The sequence below is a fragment of the Rana temporaria genome, chromosome 1 (genome assembly GCF_905171775.1).
Source record: "Rana temporaria chromosome 1, aRanTem1.1, whole genome shotgun sequence".
Taxonomy (NCBI): Eukaryota; Metazoa; Chordata; class Amphibia; order Anura; family Ranidae; genus Rana; species Rana temporaria.
This window is the reverse complement of record NC_053489.1, coordinates 167882006-167909452: the sequence shown is the minus strand read 5'-3', so window position 1 is coordinate 167909452 and position 27447 is coordinate 167882006. Positions and strand designations below refer to the sequence as shown.

General features: G+C 41.7%; 1 protein-coding gene across 2 annotated transcripts in view; it reads right to left on the bottom strand.

Annotated features, from left to right (window-relative positions):
• The window catches only part of KSR2 (kinase suppressor of ras 2), a 607737-nt gene that overhangs the window by 372577 nt on the left and 207713 nt on the right, over positions 1-27447 (bottom strand). For both annotated transcript variants that reach the window (XM_040345855.1, XM_040345864.1), the window contains exon 4: positions 3215-3719. In XM_040345855.1, the coding sequence (XP_040201789.1) occupies positions 3215-3719 (505 nt within the window). The remainder of the gene's footprint in view (positions 1-3214; positions 3720-27447) is intronic.

Here is a 27447-nt window from a genome sequence, read left to right as displayed (position 1 = left end):
AAAGTCTCACACATGTGGTATCGTCATACTCAGGAGTAATAGCAGAATGTGTTTTGGGGTGTAATTTGTGGTATGCATATGATGTGTGTGAGAAATAACCTGCTAATATGACAATTTTGTGGAAAAAAAAAAAGAAAAGAAAACAGATCTTGATTTTGCAAAGAATTGTGGGAAAAAATGACAACTTCAAAAAACTCACAATGCCTCTTTCTAAATACCTTGGAATGTCTTCTTTACAAAAAGGGGTTATTTGGGGGGTATTTGTACTTTTCTGGCATGTTAGGGTCTCAAGAAATGAGATAGGCCGTCAGTACTTCAGGTGTGATCAATTTTCAGATATTGGCACCATAGCTTGTGGACTCTCTAACTTTCACAAAGACCAACTAATATCCACCAATTTGTACTTATTTTTACCAAAGATATGTAGCAGTATAAATTTTGGCCAAAATTTATGAAGAAAAAATAATAATTTGCTAAATTTTATAACAGAAACTAAGAAAAATTCATTTTTTTACAGAACTTTCAGTCTTTTTGCTCTTATAGCGAAAAAAAAACAACAGTGATTAAATACCACCAAAAGAAAGCTCCATTTGTGTGAAAAAAAATGACAAAAATTTCATATGGGTACAATGTTGTATGACTGAGTAATTGTCATTCAAAATGTGAGAGCACCGAAAGCTGAAAATTGGTCTGGTTATTAAGGGGTTTTAAGTGCCCAGTTGTCAAGTGGTTAATAAAATGCCTTTGGAGTAAAAATCTATCTAAAGATAGTTTTCTATTAATAATTTAGTTTATTCAGCTGAATGGAGCTTAGTTATGTAGCGTGAGGCTGTATATTGTGCAATATTTACATTTTTGGTAAACTCATTCAATGAATTCAAGCTCTGCAAGCTGAGATAACATGCACTGCATTGATGCATTCACACAATTGCACAGTAAGTATGAGAATAAACCAAAGTTTTGCAAACCTATGTACAATACAAACTGTATGATTGAATCAGTTCTGATATCGCTTTTTTACTAACCTGACAGCTTATTATTCTAAATAGGTATTTTGTTTGCAAATATTAAATATTGTAACTATCAGCAAGAATAAGTCCTTACATTTTAGATCCATCACGGCAGTGCCTGTTAGCGGGCATCCACTCACCTGCTGCCGCCACGTCCCTCACCTTGTTGTGTCACTGGCGCATCACCAGCCATCCCATTAAAGTGAATGGAACTGTCGGTGAGACGACAGCAGGTCAGAGGAGAAGCTGCTGCAGGACAGAGATGATAGTTGCTCTTTAAAAATGATGTTTTAAATCGAGTTGATTTAAATCAAATCCACCCTGATATATATATATATTACACACTGTATATAAATATACTATATTTTTTTAAGTAAAGAGGGAGCTATACATACGGTATATTCAAGATAAAGCTGTATGGATTTGTATTACAAAATATGCTTTTTTTCAACATTTTCTATTTGTGACGGACTCTTAATGACATGTGCCAGCTAATAGTGTACCCTTACAGTAAAGAGATAAATGCCAAGACAAATTTTGGCATCTATTCCTAAGCTTCCAAAGGGTTACTGAAAATAAAAAAAACTTATCTGGTCCAAAACAGCAGCAAATTAGTAAGTGAAATTAAAAATCCAGGAAGCAGTTTCTGCATTAGGCTGTAGTGTGGGGTCCTGCTTCCCGCACCCATCTCCGCTTATAATTTTTGCTGTAATTAATTCTTAAACATTCTCATCTGTTTGCTGGGATATTTGGGTCTCTAGTTTGCATGCAACATTCAGTTACAGCCATCCAGTGAAACAACGTTATCTGCTGCTCATGTGAGACTGTGCAGGACTTAGTGAACGACATAGACCGGATCTCTGCATCCTTCTTGCACATGGCCAGGAATCTCTGAATGGAAATATATGTGTCTGTAGGGTATGGCTGGCTACACACTGTAATTGGCATGCATTTATTACACAGAAACAAAGAAAGACCTGAACCATGTTTACATTTTTGCACTATTTGTGTGATGGAGATTTCACCATCCCAGTGTATGTTTGATGTCCAGAGGTAGAGGCATAGGGGCTGATTTACTAAAGGCAAAAAGACTGTGCACTCCAGAGCTTAGTAAATGAGCAGAAGCTCTGCTGACTTCAATTAGCAATCACGTGCAAGTAAAAATGCTGTTTTTTCTCTTTTCCTTGCACGTGATTGGGTACTCTTTGCAAAGTAAAGCCTTACCTCATTTATTTGACATAGTAAACAACTGCCTTGGTAAAGATTTTGTTTGCAAAAAGTCTTTGTAAAAGGAAGCCTGTAGTGAGAAAAATGACTGCCATTTTAAGATGAATACTGGATGCCTGGCTGTCTATGATTTTAGAACTATCACCGCTCCATAAAAAAAAAAAACATGCAGATTTGAAAGTAATGCCTTGTACACATGATCAGAATTTCCGATGAAAAAAGTCAGACGGAATTTTTTCATCGGATATTCCGACCGTGTGGGCCCCATTTGACTTTTTTCTGTCTGAGTTTAGAAATAGAACATGTTTTATTTTTTTCCGATGGAAAGAATCCTATCGGAAATTTCAATCATCTGCGTGGAACTCCAACGGAGAAAAAAACACGCATGCTCAGAATCAAGTCGACGCATGCTCGGAAGCATTAAACTTAATTTTTCTCGGCTCGTAGTAGTGTTTTACGTCACCGCGTTTTGGACGGTCGGAATTTGGTCTGACAGTATGTATGCAAGGCAGCTTGAACGGAATTCCGACGGAAAATTCCATTGGATTTTATCCCATTGGAAATTCCGATCGTGTGTACAGGGCATAAGAGTGACAACAGAGCTCCTCATCTGCATCCAAACCAGTGCCTCACAAAATACTGAGGCCAATACACTGGGGCCTAGGATTAGGGCCAGGCAACTGAAATTCTTAAAGGAAGAAGTCAGCAATGGTAGCTTTCATATTTTCTTGATTTGCATTTCCTTCAACAAAGCATATTTATATTTAATAAAAAAATTCTGAAATACTCAGTATTGTGTTAAATAGTATAATAGTAAACCTAGTTCACTAGTATTGAACGATGCTTCTTATAAACCATTTAAATTGGGATCACCATTAGCATAAGAGGCTCTCCCCAATACTGGAGGTCATGAGATACTATAGACTCTGTAGCTTTCCCTATGACACGCAGATCTAGATCATTTTATATTCACTCACTTGGGGGTATGAGACTCATCCACACGGTGTCCGACTTGGAACTCGTGAGACTTGCTTCGATGCAACGAAGTGAATCCAGGTATAAGGTGAATGAGTTTCCGTGACGAAGGTGGAGGGGTGCCAGGTGGCTTTAACTTGTTCCTTCGCCGTACAGGGGGAGTGCCTGGAGGGGTCATAGTAGTAACTATGTTAGGTGTCCTTGGTGGATTAGTGTGTGCTGAATGTCGTTGGCGGGGTGATGGTGGTAAGGAGCGATGCCCAGTCTCTGATGATTGGCAGGAGCCTGGATATGCTTCAACAGTCAACCTGTCTACATTAGTGTACATAGATCCATAAGCTACAGGAAAATGGCAGTAGTGCTGGATGCCTTTGGACTGTAGTTTGGGACTCTGTGTAAGATGCGTTTGAATCCACTGGGCTGTCTCTTGGGTGAACGGACTATTTTCTTTCCCCGGCTCTGTAGCTGGCCACTGAATGGCCCAGTCTTGCTTAGACAGGCTGCTTCCTAAAATAAAACAGACAAATGTAAAGAAAACAGTAATATCTTTGCATTAGAATTCAAATATATTTATCAATTTAAGGGAAAGATATACTTGTACAATACATAAACGTATGAATTTAATATATCCAGTGATATCAATGAAATTTGCCAAAATATTCTCTTACTGTCTGCCATGTCTTTCCATGCGCCTTAATCGCTGTCATCAAAGGCTAGACATCGCTCTGCTTACAATCAGCTTATCTGCAGTCTGCACTGCAATTGCAGACAAGGAGTGTCAGATTCAATGTCTCCACTGCCAAGAGCTATATATAATTATTTCTATGCTGCAATGAACATATGCAGTTGGGATTAAACATTCCTGCAAGCAGGCAACTCCTGCATGATTTAGATAAGCTCTACTCCTTATATATGTGATCTCGGACATGCAGACAACCCTCTGTAGAAAGCAGAAGGTAAATACAGAGGGCTTTCTGCTTCTTTTTGGTTCTGAGGCCCCGTACACACGACAGAGGAACTCGACGTGCTTGGCACGTCGAGTTCCTCGTCGAGTTTTGGGATGAAGCCGCCGAGGAGCTCGGCGGGCCGCCTTCTCCCATAGAACAACGCGGACAACGAGAAAATAGAGAACATGTTCTCTATTTTCTCGTCGAGTTCCTCGGCGGCTCCATCGAGCCAAAACTGTACAGACGACAGAGTTTCTCGGCAGAATCCGGGTTTTGACCGAGTTTCTCGGTGAATTCTGCCGAGAAACTCTGTCGTGTGTACGAGGCCTCAGTCCTAGTCTAGAAATAGATGTTCTTTTCACACAGTTACATTTATTAGGGCCATCCGAGTTCTTGCAGCCTGTGATCCCAGTTATTGCAGCCGTGCATTGCAGCTTATAAATCTTGTATGGATTCTGCAATTCAAAACATTAAGGCCCAGATTCACGTAGATCGGTGCATCTTTGAGCGGGCGTAACGTATCCTATTTACGTTACGCCTCCGCAACTTAGACGGGCAAGTGCAGTATTCTCAAAGCACTTGCTCCGTAAGTTGCGGCGGCGTAGTGTAAATAGGCCGGCGTAAGCCCGCCTAATTTAAATGTCGAACAGGGGGGCATGTCTTATGTAAATGTTATGTGACCTGACGTGATTGACATTTTTAACGAACGGCGCATGCGCCGTCCATGGACATATCCCAGTGTGCAATGCTTCAAATACGCCGCAAGGACGTATTGGCTTTGACGTGAACGTAAATTACGTCCAGCCCCATTCACGGACGACTTACGCAAACAACGTAAAGTTTTCAAAATTCGACACGGGAACGACGTCCATACTTAACATTGGTACGCCACATGTACGCCTCATATAGCAGGGGTAACTTTACGCCGGGAAAAGCCTAACGTAAACGGTGTATCTGTACTGCGTCGGCCGGGCGTACGTTCGTGAATTCGCGTATCTAGCTGATTTACATATTTCTAGGTGTAAATCAGCATACACGCCCCTAGCGGCTAGCGTAAACATGCAGTTAAGATCCGACGGCGTAAGAGAATTACGCCGGTCGGATCTAATACAAATCTATGCGTAACTGATTCTAAGAATCAGGTGCATAGATACGACGGCTCAGACTCAGAGATACAATGGCGTATCTGGAGATATGCCGTCGTATCTCCTTGAGAATCTGGGCCTAAATCATTATATGTGAAGCTGATTTCTTTCTTGTTTTTGCTTCTTCTCTATAATGCAGAATAGAGAAGGGGAGTTACTGTGTAATCTTAGCACACTTCCCGACCTAGGGTGACAATACTGCCCCCCCCCCCCCCATTAATACAGTACAGTAAACAACACCCTAGGACAGGAAGCATGTTACTGGCATAATTGCCAAGTGAATACATGGGAAAAATCCTAAAAAAAAAAATTCAGCCAACACATGCAAGGACTGGTAAACTGCAATATATTACATGTGTGTCCTTTTAATTAGATATCCTTAATCTGAGTTTTAAATTAGCATGGGCCTGTGATCCCAGTTCCCAAACCAAATGGAAAGAAAGGGCAGAGCTACAAGGTTATATTGCATATGCAAAGTTCCTTGGTATCCCTGGATACACTAAAAGAATTAACGTGCTTTTAAAACTACAGTTATCTTTCACTGCTATTATAGAGCCCCAATATCTTTACAATTAAATCTATAGCGTATACAACTGCCTACCTAATTAACTAGACATTAATAATGGCATAAGTCGTTGTTGGCAGGCACACTTAAAACTAAGAAAAGCAGCAAAATAATTAAGATGATACAGATAATAATAAAAGACTAACCTCAACCATACCTGTCTATACCATGATTTGTTTTAGTGGGGTATTGATATATGCTATTCTTTGCACACAAATAGTTATGACAGTATCATTGAGACAGCCATTCCGATTATTCTTCACACAAAAGATGAGAATGTCAGCAATGCCAACAATAATTTATCTATAAAGCATCATCTCCCAGCAAGCTTACTATGCATCCAATATTCAGTTTTACCATCTATTATAAGGACATTGCCTTGAAATGGTTTGCCTTAAAGTGTTACTAAACCCAGGACCCTGCATTCCCTACATTCTTTCTCCCACAGTACACAGAACATGGAAATGCAATTATTTTAGTAAATAAAAACTGCCTTTTCTCATAAGCAGTAGACAGCAGTCATGTGACTTATATGAGTGTCTGGTTAAAGCTTGTAGGAGGACTTTTCATTCTCCTCTGGCTATCCTATGAGGCTGCAGGACCCATGACCCTCTGTCTGGACAGTGGTGATTGGCCCTGTGCTGATCACATGCACCCTTCCAAGAAATTAAAAACGCTCTAGCAATACACACCAATCTGAGCATGTGAAAACATGGTGGTGGCAGCACCATGTTGTGGGGATGCTTTTCTTCAGCATGGACAGAGAAGCTGGTCAGAGTTGATGGGAAGATGAATGGAGCCAAAAACGGGGCAGTCCTAGAAGAAAACCTATGAGGCCTCGTACAGACGACCGGATCTATCCGCTGGGATTGATCCGCGGATCAGTTCCAGCAGACAGATCCGGTCCTGTGTACGTCCGAGCGGACATTTCCCGGCGGATAAAAATCCAGCCGACGGATTCCCAGCGGATAAAAATTTCTTAGAATGCTAAGAAATCTATCCGCTGGAATCCAGTCCAGCGGACTGATCCGGTCGTCTGTACAGACTCACCGGATCAGTCCGTCCGCTCCCCTCCCTCGCATGCGTCGCAATGGTTCGACGCATGCGTGGAAGTATTTTCCTTCCAGCGTCGCGCACGTCGCTGCGTCATCGTCAAGGCGACGGTGCGACACATCACCGTGGATGTATTCCGCGCGGATTTCGATCTGATGGTGTGTACAGCCATCAGATCCAAATCCGCCAGAGGATTTATCCGCTGGAAACGGTCCGGCGGACCGTTTCCAGCGGATATCCTCTCGTGTGTACGGGGACTTAGAGTCTGCAAAAGACTTGAGACTGGTGCGGAGGTTCACCTTCCAACAGGACAACAATCCTAAACATACAGTCAGAGCTACAATGGAATGGTTTAGATCAAAGCATATTCATGTGTTAGAATGGCTTAGTCAAAGTCCAGACCTAAATCCAATTGAAAATATGTGGCAAAACTTGAAAATTGCTGTTCACAGACAATCTCCATGCAATCTGACAGCTTGAGCTATTTTACAAAGAAGAATAGGCAAACATTTCACTCTCTAGATGTGCAAAGCTGGTAGAGACATCCCCAAATAGACTTGCAGCTGTAATTGCAGCGAAAGATGTTTCTACAAAGTATTGACTCGGGGGGGCTGAATACAAATGTACACCACACTTTTCACATATTTATTTGTAAAAAATGTTGAAAAACATTTATCATTTTCCTTCCACTTCACAATTATGTGCCACTTTGTGTTGGTTTATCACATATAATCCCAATAAAATACATTTACGTTTTTAGGTGTAACATCACAAAATGTGGGAAATTTCAAGGGGTATGAATACTTTTTTAAGGCACTGTAGGAACCCTTTAAATAATTTTCTGAACATCAACTATCTACGTCAATCTGAAACCACAGAATAAAGAGAATTTTACGATTATTCTAATTGGTACTGTATGGGCAATTACAAACTTACAATTTACAAATAATAATTACAAATTAGAATAATAATGAATATTATCATTTTAACTGTTGTTTCCACAAAGATCTCTACTTCTTTTTAACAATCCAACACTCCCTTGTATAGTGCAGTGAGTCCCCTTGTTTGTCTCTTTGTCATGATTAGACATAAAGCTACCTTAAAGGAACACTAAAGGTTCGTTTTTATTAGATCAATTGATTGCTGTAAGCTAGAGCATTCGTTTTTCCTTTTGACCTCCAAAATACAGTAATCCAGGTTTGAAAATGCCATTTCCTGTCTCTCCTCTTCTTGCTTTCCACCAGCATCTGAGCTGTTTTGCATGGTGGAAAGCAGAATGTGCTCACCCCCTCCCTATGACTACAGCCCTGCGTGAAGATGCTCTCTTATCCCTCACAGGCATGGAGGCTAAGCCTAATGGGAACTGTAGTTCCCATTAGGCCGTGATGTAGCAAGAATGAATGCGCACCGCAAACCAGGAAGTCAGTGAGAATAATGATTCAGGAGTGACGGAGGTGAATAAAACAGCTCGATTTCAACAGGTATCAAACTAGTTATAATGCAAAACATTACTTTTTACTTTATCAGCTACTGTCAGACTTTAATTTAAGAGGAAAATATTTTTGTCTTTATATACAAGCTCCCCACTTGTGTTATCTGATCACTATAGTAAAACCTAATGATAGAACATTTTCACTTTCTGAAGGAAAAAAAATTAGAAGCTTATTACAATTTGTACAATATAGAGCTTACTGCAGCCCCCTACCCCCAAGCCTTCTGTCCTAAGTTCTGGACCACCAGTGCCATTCTGGTTAATACCGTCTTGTCTGACTCCCACACACAGTATTTGTGGCAGCAGCACAGACCATAACTTACGACTTACCTTCATTTCTGATATTTCTAAAATGTATTACCTGCAAAGATTTAATTTAATGTCATTGCAAGGGTTATAAAGATTTTATGGCTAGGAATTTATTAAGTGTTACATATTGCATTATGCCCTATGGATAGTCTGCCTTTGCAAAGCCCTTTCCATAGGGAATCTTTATTGCCACTCTGGAAGTGCAGAGCATTTTATCCACAATTGGATACACTTCAATGCAGAGAAAATGACAGCACACATCTGTCTCCCAGTTGTAAAAGTTATTTTAGAAGAAAAAAAAAAGAACTCCTGCTTTTAAATGTAGTAAATAAAAACATTGTTTTTCTTTAGCAAACCTGTGTACATGTGTAGTTCTTAGAAAATGCATCGACAATGACCCAATTAAAGAATCACTCTCAGGGGGGTGTTAAATCAATATGTATTCACTTGGGATAACACAAAATAGCTACATGTAGTAAAGAAACCAACAATTCTTCAAAAATTTGATGTATTAATTCTCTGGATATTTATTCCTTATATGATCCATGGGAAGTGAACCTAAAGTTGGTACCCCTCCATACTTATACAGTAGTATATACCTGTGACAAATCAGTGCTACTGGCACAAAAAACTCTCCCTAGGGTTACTTCCAGGTATCGCGGCTCCGGCGCTGTGATTGGCCGGAGCCACTATCACGTCTCTCCCGCGCATTTGTGCGGGAGCTGCCAGTCATGGCTTGACCTCCTTTAGAAATTATGCTATCACTGTTTCTAAAGTGCACCTGTGCCGTAGACATCAGCAATCGCCTCTATTGTAAATATCTCCTAAACCGTGTAGGTTGAGGCTGGGTTCACACTTGTATGACAAACGCTCCGACATTGGGAGCTCATGTCGCATGACGTGTGAAAATCAATGTTTCCCTATGAGAGTCGTCTTAACTGGTCTGACATAAGTCGGTCCGACTTTGAAAATGCTCCCTGTACTACTTTGGTCCGACTTTGATCCTACTTCAGCCCATTGAATATCATTGAAGTCGGATCAAAGTAGGATCCTTGTCCTAACCATCCGACTTGTGGAATCCGACATGTGATTACAGCAGCAGTAAAAGGAATTTATCTCACACTGGGATTGTTTTGATTGATCAAAGAACAAGTCAGACTAACACAAAGTCGGATCAAAGTAGTATCCTGTTCATGAAAGTGGGATAGATGTCGGACCAATGTAGGATCGATGTAGGACTGACTTGTGTGTACAACCACTTTAAAGCATTTGTTAACCCCCCCCAAAAAAATGGATCCTGCTCCTTTAAAGCATGTTATATGGACACAGTGCTTGTCCTGTCTCATTTGGCCCCCTGTAACACCTAAAAAACCTGGCAGATCCTGCCAGTTTCTCCCTAACCCTCTGTAAACTGACCATGGTCTATCATGGCTGCTGAGACCTGACACCGTGGTCAGTTTATGTGCCTCTGTCATCAGCAGCCTGCTATATGCTTTCCTCTCTGCTCCTGTGTTCCCCTCCACCCTCCGTCTGTGTGTGTGTGTGCCAACCATCCTCCTCCTTCTGCTCTCATAACACTAACCTGTATACACCATCAGCAATGCCTCCTATTGCAGTGCCCCCTTCTGTGAATGATTTATAAATATAAATGCTGTAAATACCTAATTTAGGAGCCGAGATTGCGATCACATGACCGGACAGCTCTCTCCTCCTCTCCTTCTCCCCTCCAGACTGACATCAGCAGAGGAATCTCAGCCCCGCCCACTGCATCTCTCAGAGGAGGAAAGGAGAAAGCTGGCCAGTCACGTGATCACAATTTAGGCAGTGAAATTAGATATTTGCAGCATTTATTTTTATAAATCACACAGAGAGGTATACTACAATAGGAGGCAGCGTATACAGGTTAGAGTGGCTTAACAACCACTTTAAATGTTACTAATCAATGGGAAACTTGAGCCTGGGATGGTGCACACAACCACCTTCATAAATAAAGAAGCCTCCCTTCAAATCAGACACCCCACTTCCGATCACAGTCCCCTCCATCACACCAGAGTATCCCCATCACATCAGAGTCCGTCATCACCACAAATTCCCCATCTCTCTCTTAACCAGGGCAAACTGGGTCTCATGTTCGGCGTCCTGATTGAAAATCACTGATATACAGGGCTTTATTTTTCAGCAGGAATGTGGGGAAAGACAGTTTCAGCAACTCCAGCATTGAATGTATGCAATGGTAAATTGTGCTGAGGTGTGCTGGAGGGTCCATTGATGATGGTTGCTGGGGGATCAATTGTCACTGGGGGTGAATCTATTATTGACGTAGGGGTCTACAGTTGCTGGGGAAGGGGGTCGTATGTTGCTGGGGGGTCTTATGATACTGGGAGGGATCTACTGTTGAGGGAGGGGTCTTTTGTTGCTGGCTGCTGGAGGATCTACTAATGCTGGCTGCTGGGAGATCTGTTGTTACTAGCAGGGGTCTCTAGCACCTGGGGTGGATCTATTGTTGCTGGGGGGGTTTTGTTGCAGGGGTCTACTGGTGCTGGTGGGTTATACTGTTGCTTGGGAGGGATCTAATGTTGTTGGCTGCAGGAAATCTATGTTACTGGTTTTCCTGTTATTAACAAATTCCATACAAATTACAAAGCACCACAAAATTATACTTGGATCTGTTTTCTCTAAAAGGAGTGATACGGGGAGGTGGGTAGGTGGTGGAACAAAGGGATGGTGCTTGGACATCGGTAGAGGTTGGAGACAAGGGGTGACTCGCAATGGGGGGAGTAACTGCCCTTACTCTGAGAAAGAAAGCCCTGCTGGTATATAATGTGTTGACACTGGTAGAAATTTACCCATGACAAGGCATATATGGGAAAACCCAGAAGGTTGGCTTTTATAAAGAGGAACATACTTTTTTGAAGTTCTAGTCATTATTATAAAATTTAGGCTACTAATAAATACTTTCTCCTGCTTCAGTTTTTAACCAAGCTTTCTATGTGTGAGAGGCAGCATATGGGTAGCTTACAGTAAATTTGCTTGTGAATATCTCTCGTAAAATATAAACAGGTCAGCATTAGGGGTTTCCAGATCACCATATTAGCCACAAAGGGATTTGGGTGGAAGGGTAAAATATAGCAATGCACCAATACCCTCGGTGCTGATACAAGGCATTTGAACAAGTATCGGTACTCGCCCAAATGCTCCCGATACCAAAACTGATAATTTGCAGTGTGATTTGCGTAGATACAAAATGAATGGGTGCAAATCGCACTGCAAAAAATCACATGCAAATTAAACAGGAATGCTGTACGATTTCTGTCTGAATTGCATGCAATTCCCCCCACTGCTCCTATGTGTGTGTATAGGAAGGTATTAAAGCGCCATCTATTGGTGAATTTGAAACATTTTAGATCTCACAGTACATACATATCTGGTAGCAAATCAGGGCCACTGGAGGTGCTCATAGGGCTGGAGGAGATGTAGAGGCAAGCTGACATCACTTTTGCCCTATACCCACTGGCTCCCGAAACTTCTCCTCCAGCCCTTTGAGCACCTCCAGCTGCCCTGATTTGCTACCAGATATGTACTGTGAGTTCCAACATTGTTTAAACTGCCCACTAGATAGCACTTTTATCCTTTTCTCGGCGCACACACATATACAGGAGCGGTGGGGAAAAACGAATGTGTTGCAGACAGGAATCGCACTCCAATCCTGTTCAAATCGCATGCGCGTCTTTACAGTGTGATTTAAGACAATTTTTTTTGTATTGATGCAAATCACATCGCAAAGTATCTGTACTTGTACAAGCCGATGAAAAAAACGTGTAACCCTAGTAAAATACCGTACATCTATGACTGGATAAAAAACGGAACCCCTGGGCTGGTAGGCTGTTTCCTGTATTAATTTCAATGATTAAACCCTTACTGAATTATATTTAATTACTAAGAACTGTGCATTACACATATATAATATATATATATATATATATATATATATATATATATATATATATATATATATATATATATATATATATATAATCTACTTGCTTTCTTTTGTTTTCATTTTGTTGCATCTCAGTGCTGTTGATCTCCTGCATTCCCCTGCAGCCACTTTCTTTTTTACATTAATGTATTCCAGCCAGGGATCGCTGCATGGTGTTTATCAGGGCCAGTTTCCTGATCATTTCTTGACGATCCTTATATAATGTTTCGATAAATTGGCTAAGGGTAGTCTTCATTAAAAATTACATTTGTCAGGGTGACGATGCAGGAGCACAATTCATGGCAGGTCTTGGACTTTCATGGCAGGTCACTCACCAAGTTGCAGATTTAAAAAGCCTAAAAATGACCCTTAAAGTTACAATAACATGTTAAAAGCTTATAAGATGTTAGATTGACATATACTTTTGTTTTAGTCTGGAATGTCCCTTTAAGGCCTCATTAACCAGTTCTGGACCGCCGCACGCCGATATACGTTGGCTGTTTGAAGAGCTGCCATAACCCAGGTATCCTCTTCTTCAGTGGGCGGTCCGGTTTATGATAATGGTGGTCTCTGCGGCGGATTCACCGCAAGATCACCTTTATCGGTGGCAGAAGAGGGGACCCCCCTCCCGCTGCTCTCCTGTGCCCTCCACCGCTTACCGGAGCTGTCGGCAGCGGCGGAGGCGATCAGGTCCTCTCTGCTGCTGGGTATAGAGAAGAGTGAGGGGAAGATGGCCCCCACCGTCTCCATACCATAGCAGGACAGAAGCAAAGGGCTCTTTTATTGCATTTTAGTGTAAATATGAGATCTGAGGTCTTTTTGACCCCAGATCTCATATTTAAGAGGACCTGTCATGCTTTTTTTCTATTATAGGGAATGTTTACATTCCCTGTAATAGGAATAAAAGTGACACCATTTTTTTTTTGTAAAAGAACAGTGTAAAAAATTAAAATAAAAGGTAAAATAAATAAGAAAAAAAAATAAAAAAATGTAAACGCGCCCTGTCCCGCCGGGCTCACGTGCAGAAGCGAACGCATACGTGATCAGCGCCCGCATATGAAAACGGTGTTCAAACCACACATGTGAGGTAATGCTGTGATCAGTAGAGTGAGTGCAATAATTCCCTAGACCTCATCTGTAACACAAAAAACGCAAAATGTAGAATTTTTTAATAAACAAAGTACTAATGCGCTACCAACGTGTTCAACAATAGTTATTAATAACAAAAGTCCTAAGAGTGCTAAAGTGAAAAGTGTAAACAGCAGCCAACTTCTGTAGTGTTGCCAACACCCATAAAATTGTGTAAAATATTGAAGTAGTGCTAATTACTCTATAAATATGTGCTAAAAAGAATATACTAAAAATGCAACAAATCTACTGAATATACATTACATAGTGTAGCACAACATGTGTTCCAACAGATAATCACAGTCCATGTGAATAAAGTGTATAATAAATAGCATAAAAGTCCATGTGTAAAGTGCACGTGAAATAGTATCCACGGAAGACTCTGATAAAACAAACAATCAGTCTTTAAAGGGGTTGTAAAGGTACAATTTTGTTTTCCTAAATAGCTTCCTTTACCTTAGTGCAGTCCTCCATCACTTACCTACTCCTTCGATTTTGCTTTTAAACGTCCTTATTTCCTCTGAGAAATGCTCACTTCCTGTTCTTCTGTCTGTAACTCCACACAGTAATGCAAGGCTTTCCCCCTGGTGTGAAGTGTCGTGTTCGCCCCCTCCCTTGGACTACAGGAGAGTCAGGGCGCTCTCTACGTTGCAGATAAAGGAGCTGTGTGTTAGTGAGTGTCCTGACTCTCTTGTAGTCCAAGTGAGGGGGCGAGGACGACACTCCACACCAGGGAGAAAGCCTTGCATTACTGTGTGTAGTTACAGACAGAAGAACAGAAAGTGAGGATTTCTCAGAAGAAATAAGGACATTTAAAAGCAAAATGGAAGGATGAGGTAAGTGAAGGAGGACTGCACTAAGGTAAAGGAAGCTATAGGGAAAAAAAATTGTACCTTTACAACCCCTTTAACACAACGGGACAGTTGAAAATATAAACAAGAAGGGTAAGGGAGTCCCAATCTGCTAGAATTTTTTAAACGTCGCCTATGGAGATTTTTAAGGGTAAGGCCTCGTACACACGACCGAGGAACTCGTCATAAATGAAACGTCGTTTTCCTCGACGAGTTCCTTGTTAGACTTGTGGAGAAACTTGACAAGCTTTCTTTGTGTACACACTGTCAAGACCAAATCTCGTCGTTCTCAAACGCGGTGACGTACGACGGCACTATAAAGGGGAAGTTCGATTCCACTGGCACAACCCTTGGGGCTGCCTTTGCTAATCTCATGTTACTGCGTGTTAAGTAAAAGTTTGGTAAGAGACGATTTGCACTTTTCAGTCTGTTACAGCGTGACGAATGTGCTATCTCCATTACAAATGCTCCTTTTACCGAAGGTGCGCTCCCGTCTCATACTTTATTCTGAGCATGCGCGGGTTTCTAAGCATACACATGAACGTGTTTCTCGTCGAAAACCAGCCCGACGAGGAAATTGAGACTCCAGTCGAGGAAAAAGAGAACGCTTTTTTTCCTCGTCGAGATCCTCGACAGTTTTCTCAATGAAAAACATACACACAACCGTTTTCCTCTGCAAAAAAGCTCTGCCACCATGTTTCGTGATGGATTCTGTTGAGGAAACCGGTCGTGTGTACAAGGCCTAAAAGTTTTTCACCATTCCACGAGTGGGCACAATTTTGAAGCGTGACATGTTGGGTATCAGTTTACTCAGTGTAACAATATCTTTAACAATATGAAAAAAAATGGGCTAACTTTACTGTAAAAGTGTATTTTTTCCCAAAAAACCTCTGCCTAAATACAGTGTGACATAAAGTATTGCAACGACCGCCATTTTATTCTTTAGGCTGTTAGAAAAAAAATTATAATGTTAGCGGGTTCTAAGTAATTTTCTAGCACAATTTTTTTTTTTTTAACTTGTAAAAAATCCTTACGTGGTTAAACATTTTTTTTAAGATTTCAAAATCAGGATTACATAAAAAAAAACTGTATTCTCAAATCTCACATTACAAGCGTGGTTATAATGAAATGAAATGTTATACTGGACATATTGAGAGTAAGAAATAGTTTTTTATTTTTCATTTTTGTGGTTGCTAGCTTGTGATCCCAGAGCAGAGAAGTGAGGGCAGAACAGACATATTCAATCTCCTGGGTGACACCAGAGATGATAACAGAAGCGTCTTCTGCTTTCTATATGATATTCTCTTCTCCATCCCTTCTGGGGATTGCGGTTATCAAAAGAAGCCACGATTAATTACCAGAAGTGCCTCCTGCAGACAAGATCCTCCTTATTGCAGTCAGAAACCTTTAGAAATGGCCAACTGCTGGACTGTGTAACAGATATCATTTTCTGCTGCTTTTGATCATCTTCCTTAATTATATAGAAGTGGAAAAGACATGCAAATCTAGTAATGGGATTTAAAAGAGAAAAGTTGTTTTTATCCACTTAATAATTTCTTTTCCTTTTTTATTTTGGATAATAAGAGCCAATCTCCTTAATCTTTCTGCCTTTTTCTTTGTGCTGGAAACTGAAGTCATGTCTTCCTATTCCACATAATAGACGATTATTTCTTGAGTTTTTAAATAGGGCGACGACAAGTTGACTTCGAAAAATGACATTTTTAATCAGCACAGTACTAATTAAATTGTTCCCTTTATATCTTTACTTCTTAATACAGTAATCTTAGCTAAGTTGAATGTTCGGTTTAACATATATATGAATTCAATATCTTAACATGGCTTCTTATTTTTTGAGACAATTTTGAGACTTGTTTCCTTGACAATTGGGAAAGCCAGGGTAGTAAGCTTACTGTTCTCAAGTAAGAAACACTGCTGAGGGGACAGTGAAGTATCACTACACAGATAAGATCACCACTCTGCTCTATCCACCTGTCAGAAAGCTCCCAATGTGAGAATGACAGCACCCTGGAATGTAGTCCAACTTGATCATAGTGCTGCGCTTCCCTCTCCTAGTATGAGCCCTTCTGCCCAGGGAATTACTGTATTTTTTTTTATGAATACTAAACTGGAGAAAACAGTTATTATATACAGTATGCCTGTCATTTAGCTTGAAGCAGGGGCGGACTGACCATTCAGACATTAGGGCACTGCCCGAGGGCCCCATGCCACTAGGGGGCCCCATCAGGCTTGCCAGCCTCAGTAAAACCAGGGACAGTATGTAAAAATATTTTTTTTTTAAATCCCCAAATTATAGCTGCCCAGCCTCTCCAGTACCTTTTCAGTGTGTGTATTCTGTGTGTATGTATACTGTGTGTGTATACTGTGTGTTTATATTGTGTGTATACTGTGTATGCATACTGTATGTGTGTATACTGTTTTGGCCCATAATCTATTTCCTGGGGGCCCCATAATCTCCAAATGCCCAGGGGCCCCATAATCTCCTATTGCCCGTGGGCCCCATGAGTTGTCAGTCCGCCCCTGGCTTGAAGGTAAATGAAAGTGCTATGCGTATGCCCGTTCTTTAACAGTATTCAGGTTCCCAGTGTCAGCATCAGTGGCGGCCCGCCAATTAGGGGGGCCCAGGTGCTGTAATTTATGCGGCCGGCTGCTCCTCCACACCACCCCCTATATGCAATAGATAGATTCATGCATAGCATGAATCTATCCATGGCCGCTGCAGCCACCCCCAATTCATGCGTCAGGCCCCTTTCAGGACACTGGGTACATGGATTACAGTGGCGTTTTTTAGTTTTTTTAAAGCAGGCTTCAAAATAGGATCCCACCCAGGTGTGGTACAACAGCGAATTCATTTTCGCTGTTGAAACAATGATCATCAATCTGGCCAATCAGAAGTGGGTGTTAGACCCGTTTTCAGATTGGCCAAAAAGAGAATACTCCCGATTGGCCGCCGAGGAGGAGGGAGGAAACGGAAGTCGCCAACGTCGTTGACGTGATGACCTTTGGAGAGCAGGAGAACAGGAGGCCACTGACTGAGCAGGGGAAGCATGCTGTTGATGGGGGGGTTAGTGTTACTGACCAACCGGGGGGAGGGTGGCATACTGTTTGCCCCCCCTCCCAAAAAAAAAAATTCACCGCCACTGGCCAGCATGTAACTGTGGGCAGCTGGCTGTGACTTCTTGTGGCTTCACAGTCAGATAAATAAGCCGCACACCATGAAGCGGAGGGAACGAGCGCTGCCGAAATAGACAGAGCCAAGTGTACTGTGTACTAGGCTCTGCTCGGCTCCGCTCGCAGTCACGCCATTGGACCGGACTGCAGATGGATGGGGGCAAGGCTGCAGATGGATGGCAAGGCTATATATTTTCCAAATATGGCAGAGCTGGGGGGGAGGAAGAGGAGGAGTAGAACCTCCCCTTTTGGGTGCAATTCCGCTTCAAGGCCTTATTCACACCGGCGGTAAAAACAGGCAGCAAACCTCTAAAGGAACATCAATAGCCTGCATTTTTGGGAGTATTTTGTAGTATAGTGTCCCATAAAAAATGTTGATTCTGAAAGGAAAGGTTTTCTGACAAATCTGTTGGGGTGAACTAATTTATGCTGAGCACTGTACATTTTTTGGTCTTTTGCAGTTCATTAGAAGTCCATTCAAAATAAAAAGGTTCCCTTGACATAACACGCATTAAACCCACATGCATTAATACAGTGCAATGGTCGACAATAGTGTAAAAAGCTAAGCTAAAACTTTTCCTTAAATTAAACTTGTCACCTTTCTCGTTAACCTGTGTAAGCTCTTAAAGCGGTGGTTCACCCTCCTTGACATCATTATACCATTACATTCGGCATCGTAGCGCGAGCTACGGTATGCCGGTCTTAAATTTTTAATCCCCGTACTCACTGTGCTATCGATCATTGAAGTTTCCGACTCCCGCGGGGAATGGGCGTGCCTATGGAGAGGGAGGATGATTGACGGCCGGCTCTGGCACGTCACGCTCCCCGAAGACAGCCGGAGTAGGTCTCGGCTCTTCACGGCGCCTGCGCACAGGCTATGCGCAGGCGCCGTGAATAGCCAAGCCTATTTCGGCTATTTCCGGAGGAGCGTGACGTGCCAGGGCCGGCCGTCAATCACCTTCTCTCACCATAGGAACGCCCATTCCCCGGAATCTTCAATGATCCATAGCACGGTGAGTACGGGGATAAAAAATGTAAGACCGGCATACTGTAGCTCGCGCTACGATGCCGAATGTAATGGTATAATAAAAAAACATTTTTTTTTTTTTTTTAATAGGGTGAACCCCCGCTTTAAGGACCAACAGAATAAATTTAAAGATACATGGGCAGGATGGATATATAAATCACTGGGTTATCCTGACACCACAGAATAGAGATTGCCCCCCCCCCCCCCCACACACTGAAGGTGATTGACAGCCTCAGCTATGCTTGTTTTCCAAGAAGGAGGGTATCCTTTCCCTCCACTCAGGTCTCAGATTACACTCAGCTTTGTGCTGTACAGTGTATGACATCAGCTCTCCACTCCCTGTCTATTGGAGCTGGGAAAAAGTCTTTGATCTGTGTGTTTTAGAAGGCTTTAGGGAAGAGAGATAAAAAGATATGTCCTATATAGGTTTTTCCTATGAAAATAACAAACATGTCATACTTACCTGCTCTAGTGCAGTGGATTTGCACAGAACAGCCTCCCTCCTGTTCAGTGCCCCCACAGCAAGCAGCGTGCTATGGGGGCACCCGAGTCACAGCTCCCTGTGTCCATTTAGACCCAGCCCCCCGACCCAGCCTCACCCCTCTCTCCCCTGATTAGCTAGCTGACTTTGAGTGACAGCAGTGGCAGCCAATGCCGCTGCTGCTGTGTCTCAGCCAATCACGAGGGAGAATCTCGGACAGCTGAGACACTCGTGGACATTGCTGGACAGCAAAGGACCTCGGTTAAGTGTTAGGGGGGCTGCTACACACAGAAGGCTTTTTATCTTAATGCATAAAATGCAATAAGATAAAAAAAACTGCCTTTACAACCACTTTAATTTCTAATCTCTGTGTATCACCTGAGGCTAGTCACTGGGTATATGTAAGGGTTCACAACCACTTTAATTATTAATTACCATGCATTTATTAATTCATTCAGCAGTTGATGCTTATACCCGTTCTATAAACGAAATATTAATTATTTTAGTGTTTAAATTGTACTTACTAAAAAAAAAAAATAAGACTGCATGAACAATTTAACACAGTAAAAAGACCAACATGTACTACAGTCCTTCTAGTGATACTATTAAATGGCAAGCTTTTTCATTGTTTCAGTTAATATTTTCCACAATCACACTTATTTTCTAAGGTTACAAGGCATGAACAAAGGACAGTAACCTATATCAACCGATCAGCAATCATCTTTTATTATTTCAATTGCTCTAAACTGAAAGAATTGTGTCTTTTATGGTTGCTTTCTATTGCACTTTGCACCCCATCAGTGCACACTGCAATGCCTTCATGAATAATCCCAATTGTATTTATGGCACTGACGTTTGTATATTTCGAAAAGCCTTTATTCTAGGCAATAATGATTATGACATGTTAATCATACTTGCTATTTATGACTTGAATTCAAACTAGAAAAGAAACCAGGAAGACGTTCTTACCAGCAGGAGTGTAAAATGCATGGGGGATGGGCTGGTATTGCTGAAGACCATACTTTAGCGGCACAATCATAAAGATAATATGAGTGAGGAACAGGAACAAGAAAAGCCCCAAGCTGTACCGGAGACATTATGATTGTGTCCTGACATGTTTTTACAAAACAATATGTGCAATCCAAAAACCTGCAAACCACAAATATAATACTCTTCCGTATCTCCATTTTAGGGACAAATATAATATTAGGGATCAAAACAATTCTTTGAGATATTGGAATTACAGTTTTAGAACATCTTCTCTCCTGGAATCCTGGCAAAACAGTTTCTGCATTAATCACTTCATTGTCAGTAAAGGGATTTAGACAGTCATTTACCTATTTCAGTTAAACTTTTACAACTGTACCAGTTTTATTGTATTACCTTGAATGTCATTTAATATATTATTATTTATGTAGACTGTTTAAACTGCATTAGTTATTTTACTATAAAAAAGTAATTTTAGACTACATGTGGCTAAGGTTCTTACTGTGTTTTTTACGGGACTTTTGTTCTTACCAGGAAACCACAACACACCTGTAGCACCCTCCAGTGCTAGAAGTGTAAATAGTTTTTTTTTTCTAGTACAGGTACATTTATACAGGCTTGGCTGGCAGCCAAGCCTGTCTGTTTTTGTCCTGGGTTGGGCAGAAATCCAGGGAAATCTGAATGGCTCACAGGCAGCATCACTGAGACCTCCCCCCTTTTTCTTGAATGTTCTGGTACCTTCTAGAAGAATGGGAGGGGAGGAAAGGTGGAACTGTCTGGAGTATTCTGAGGGCCCTGACCAATCCCCCCAAACTTGGATTGGCAGGGAGCAGGCCCCCTTATATACTCAGGGTCAGCATATCTAGGGAGGAGTTGTTCTGTGGAAGCTGGAGATGAAGGGTTAGGCTGTCGTAGCATTTGAGGGAGCTCCCCAGTCTGAGAGCCTTGGGCCTAGGCTCAGGTGTGGACAGGACCCTCTCAAAACACACAGAGGTGTCCTGGACAGGAGGCATGGGAGCGAGGACAGCGGGAGAATACTGCCAGGCAAGTCTCTAGGGGGGAACACACAGTCAGGAGGACAGGGAGACACGCCTGAGAGGACTGTCTGGGATGGGTGTAGAGCCAGTAAGGAGAACTGTGGCGGCACAGGCAGTGAAAAGAGACAGCTGCACCCAGGAGAGCTGGCAGGGCCTGAAGAGCTGGTACTGGGAGCAGTAGCCACATGTTGGACAGCTAGCACTAAGGACTACCTTGTTTTGCTACACCATAGGGCCCCGCGGTCCCTGCCTGCAAAGAGCATTTGCTTTGGGGCCTGTCTGAGCCAGCGTCAGGCCTTAACCACAGTGCTAGCTGCAAGAAAGTGTATGTGCTGGAGGTGAAGAGAATAGGTTGTATTCCTCTCTTCAATCAAGTAGGTATCCCATATGTATCCTATCCACATCCAAGTTCTACTCCCCTAATAAAACAAAGTACAAGGATTGTTCCTTGACTGAAGTGTGTATGGAAATGCATGTGCTTGGCTGTGCAGGGTGGAGACGGACCACAATTACCAGAAGTCCCTACGGGGGTACCGCTACACACAGTAAATAAAAAAAACAGGAACGTTTTTTTTCCTATTACTGAGGCAGCATTCTCCTTTCATTTTTAGCTGGTTCCACCACTACAGGGCTAAAGTTCAAGGATTTGCATAGTCAGTTTCCAGTAACATTCAAATGCATAGCAGGTGTATATATTACACTATGATCAGGAAAGACTTGCAACTTTTCAGAACTACTAGACCAGGGCTTGACAAATTTGCTTTGAATCTAGGAGCTAGTTATAAAAGTTAGAAGCCATTTTTTTTTTAACCAACAAAGCTTACAGGTAGAAAATGTAACACGTTACCAAAGGTGAACTTATCCTTTAACCCTTTCGCTGCCAGAGCCATTTTTGCATTATATTTTGCGCACATTTGAAAAATCATTTTAGCCCTGGAGGTTACATAAAACCACCAAAACATTACATATTTTTTGAAAGCAGACACCCTAGAGAATAAAATAGTGGTAGTTCCAATTTTTTATGTAACACGATATTACTGCGAAGATCTAGAAAACAAACAATTTCAGTAAAAAAAGTTAGTTTTAGGAGGCACAAAAATGCAATAAATTACTCAATTGTTTGATAAAATATAAACAATAAACAGATACCCAATGGCAACAGACTAAAGTACCCAATATTTTTCATAGGTAATGTTTTAAAAGCCCCCTATAGGTATCAGTTTGGTGTTACAGAGGAGGTCTCCTAGAATTATTGCTCTCATTCCAGTGTGCGCGGTGATATGTAACATGTGTATCGCAATAGACCTTTTTAGGCACGAGTGCCCGAAGCGTGTGTTTGCATATGTATATTGGGGAGGGGGCTCAATTTTTTTTTGGGGGGGGGGGTTTACATGCTTGGGCATAACTTTCATTTTTTTTTTTACCTGACTTCTTTTTTCCATCACATGGGGGGAAAAAAAGTCCCCTATGTGATGAGTTTTTTGGTAACAGGTTCTCTTTACTGAGACATCCAGGGCCTAAGAGACCCCCCAATGTCTCCCCTGTGCTCCACTGAATGCAATGTAATGCACATCTCAGTGCACAACATTCTTTCCTGGCCTTGAAGGCTGTGAAAACTGTCAATGAGGACCAGGAAGTGGCGTGCAACAAGAAGGGGAGGAGAGCGAACGTCTGTTCACTTTCCTTCATCCCCTCTACCTAGCGGAGCTTAGGATACATAGAGGGGCCGCACAGGGTGTGTGGGAGCATTTGGGTGGTAGCCCAGGTGCCAGGATACAATTTCTGGTCGCGATGGTGACCTGGCGCCTGGGATTTGTACTTGACAACTATCTTTAACTTTAGACGTGTGCCTCCTGCCAATAAAGCAAAATTATAATGCAACATTAAAATAGTATTAAATCCAAAAACAAAAAAAATGAAATGCAGCTCACCAATTCAAACGAAATTACTGATTTTTTTTTTCAGACAATGTGGAAGTTAGAGGGTTGAGAAAAGCCATTTATTAGTGACAAATGTGCTAACAATGGTCAGTTTTTATTCATTTATGTAAAACCCAAGGAAGAAGGGGCACAATGAGCCATTCAGTTGTGCTGCAATACTAGAAGTACGCTGCTAGGAAGAGAACGCTGCTTCTCTTTTCACTGTTCAGTCCCAAGGTGGAGAGGTGACTTACAGTACATTTGTTATGGATCTGCAAACTAAACAAATTAGGTCTTCTGCAGTGTCATACAGAACAAAGTGCCAGAGCCATGTCAATCTCAGGACTGAACGGACAGAAATACAAACTCTTTGGCAGGTAAAACAGTTCCCATATATGTATTTCACCTGTGTATTTAGCAGTTTACCCTGCATTCAGTTTTTAAATCACCTCTGCAATGTCTTTTCTCCAAAACTCCTGTGACCTTTTTAAACAGTGACCAAAACGGGGCCCCATATTTCGGATGTGTCCTTCCCAGTGACATAAAGCGTTTGTTACCTCAACACTTCATATTCCTGATATGTCCCTGCTGTAGCATGTACTCGTATGAGAAAGTATCCTGTTCTCTTTGTATTGCTTCCTTTATGTGAAATTCCTGGTGTTCCTGCTAGTCCCCTTACTTTCCTTTTCCCCCGTAGAGCTATTCACTGGGAAGCTCAGTGTGCTGCTGCGGCTGCTTCTTCCCCCAGCTCTTATGCAACTAAGAACAGAGGAAATTTGATCACTTATAAAAAAAAAAAAAGCAAAAAAAAAGTTTCCCCGAAAATAAGACCGGGTCTTATATTAATTTTGGCCACAAAAAAATCACACTAGTCCTTATTCTCAGGGGATGTCTTATTTATTTACAGTATGTACAATAATCTACATTTATTCAAATACAGTCATGTCATCATGTCGATCTTAGAGTGGTTGTAACCCCAAAGACTATCAGAAAACATTTAGGGGCAGATCCACATACATCTGCATCTGCGTATGTGAGATACGCTACGCCGCTGTAACTTACTTTGCTATTCTTTGAATCCTGAAAGAATTTGCGACGTAAGTTACGGCGGCATAGGGTATCTCTCGCGGCGTAAGGGCGCGGAATTCAAATGCAGCGAGTAGGGGGCGTGTTTCATTTAAATGAAGCGCGTTCCCGCGCCAAACGAACTGCGCATGCCCCGTCCGTCAAAACTCCCAGCGTGCATTGCTCCAAATGACGTCGCAAGGACGTCATTGTTTTCGACGTGAACGTAAATGGCGTCCAGCCCCATTCACGGACGACTTACGCAAACGACGTAAAATTTTCAAAATTATACGCGGGAACGACGGCCATACTTAACATTGAGTACGCCACCAGATAGCAGCTTTAACTATACACCGGAAAAAGCCGAACGGAAACGACGTAAAAGAATGTGATGGCCACTCGTACGTTCGTGGATCGTCTGAAATAGCTCATTTGCATACTCAACGCGGATTACGACGGTAACGCCACCTAGCGGACGTCAAAAAAATTGCATCTAAGATCCGAAGGCGTACGAAGACGTACGCCTGTTGGATCTAACCCAGATGCCGTCGTATCTTGTTTTGAGGATTCAAAACAAAGATACGACGTGGGAATTTTGAAATTACGCCAGCTTATAAATAGATACGCCGGCGTACTTTCTTTGTGGATCTACCCCTTAATGTGATGAGTAAAAGAGAACATTTTTACATTGTAACATTAAGATAATCTTATTACAGGAATGTGTCTAGTCACATATGACATCATATAATTGTTTAGTTAAGAATTAAATTAAGACAGATCAATGCAGCAAATTAATACTTATCTATCTAAACAAGAATCGACCTTATTTATATACTGTATATATAAATTTATGTAGAGTCGCTAGTATATTTGGTGCTCTTTTCAATAGTGAAACATTATGGTTAATCTACCGCTCATTTGGAGCCTAATATCAGCTTTAATTTCTATTTTAAACTGAATGTTGTTGTTTTACAAGGTGATTGTTTACAATCACTTTAAATAGATAGAATACTAAAATCAGATTCATATACTATATTTATCCCTTGGTATACATTCCAAGATTTGTTTTATTTGTTTAAATGTCTCTGTGGTGTGATCAGCTCTTTTGTGTAAAGTTTTTATTCTACAACTACAATCAAACAAAGCTAATGCAGCGTAATGTGAAGAATACTTAGTTATTCTGTGAGCATTTTGTGTATGCCTTCATATATTAAACTTTCTTTAGCATGAATGTCACCGTTGACTGCTCCTGCACACTGGAGAATGTATTACTGATAGATTCAATAGCTATTAATTTTTTTTTTTTTACAGAACAGTGCAACAAAAGACCATTAGTAATCAAAATTAAATGAAGAAGCAGAAACAGGTGACCTTCATCAGAAATGACATTATAGCGAATAGATCAAAAGAAAGGGCCCCGCGCAAACGGGGGAGTAAGGAGGAGTATTGCTTATATGGTTATTACAAATGAGTCTTAACACCTTCTGAAACTAAGCAACCTCAATATGAATAATGGCAATGTCAATATGATCTAAGGCATTAATTTCATAGTTTGGCTGCAGCGGCTAGCATCCACCTTTAGTGTGGAATTTAAAAACCTGATCCACAAACATACTTTGGCTGGAAGACTTCAAAATTGACTCATGTATAACACAGACCATCCTATAGCCATGTTAGCTACAAGCTTGAAATGAAGTACACAGCGGAGCAGTGATTGATTATGTAGGCACGTGTGTAGCTTAAATAGAAATGTTTACAGACTTTTTCTATGATGTTTATAAGAAGGAATGAGCGCTATGAAGTCTGCCTTACTATCGGTACAGGCTGCACAGCATTGGGCAGGATTTATTTCTCTTGGCTTTACTTAAGCTTACAGAAATGGGAAGAGTGGTCACAATGTGTTCAATGTTTTGGCTTTAGATACAATATGATTGTGGATCACAGAAAGACTGTTACAATCATTTCTGTGGTTCACTACAAAAATGGTTTTTAGCACCAATAGTGATCTGCAGCTTGGGTCTGTATGTTTTTCGATCAAAATGCAGTCTGCCAAGGCTAGTTGTGGACTTCCAAACCTTCATGGTGGAGGCCTTTTAGGGGTTATTGTAAGCCCAAATTGTATACAAGTCAGTATTTTTTTTTCTGTGATGATAGTTACATAGTTACATGGTAGGTAAGGTTGAAAAAAGACACAAGTCTGTTAAGTCCAACCTATGTGTATGATTATATGTCAGTATTACGTTGTATATCCCTGTATATTGTGGTCGTTCAGGTGCTTACGTTTTTTGAAACTATCAATGCTCCCGCTGAGACCACCGCCTGTGGAAGGGAATTCCACATCCTTGCCGCTCTTATAGTAAAGAACCCTCTACGTCAGTAGTCATCAACCCTGTCCTCAGGCCCCACTAACAGGCCAGGTTTGCAAGATAACTGAAATTCATCACAGGTGATATAATTTTCTGGTTAGTGATTGCAGTATTCTAGTCTGCATCTCCCCAAGGTAATACATAAAACCTGGCCTGTTAGTGGGCCCTGAGGACAGGGTTGATGACCACTGCTCTACGTAGTTTAAGGTTAAACCTTTTTTCTTCTCTCAGGGCCCACTAACAGGCCAGGTTTTATGTATTACCTTGGGGAGATGCAGACTAGAATACTGCAATCACTGACCAGAAAATTATATCACCACGTGTCTTGTTAAACTCCCTTCCGCAAAAAAGTTGTATCGCTATTGTGGGGTCACCAGTGTGGTATTTGTAAATTGAAAACATATCCCCCTGACTCGAATAGAGGGGCGGAGTAACATCATGGCGCCGTAAGGTCTCAGGGCGTCAGCAGCAGCAGCTCCATGTTCCTCTCCAGGCGACTCAGATAAGGAGGATTAGGAGACTAAAATTGCCCTGAAACGCCGAGAATCTCCAGTTGAACTGTCCTAGCAAGATTACCTGGTCCGACGGGTGGCGTGGGTGGCTGTGTACGGTGGAAGCCGGCAGTGGGAGATCCCGGTGCCCTCCGTACGGAGTATCGGAAGCTGGACCTGCATGCCTCCAGTGAGCCTCACGTG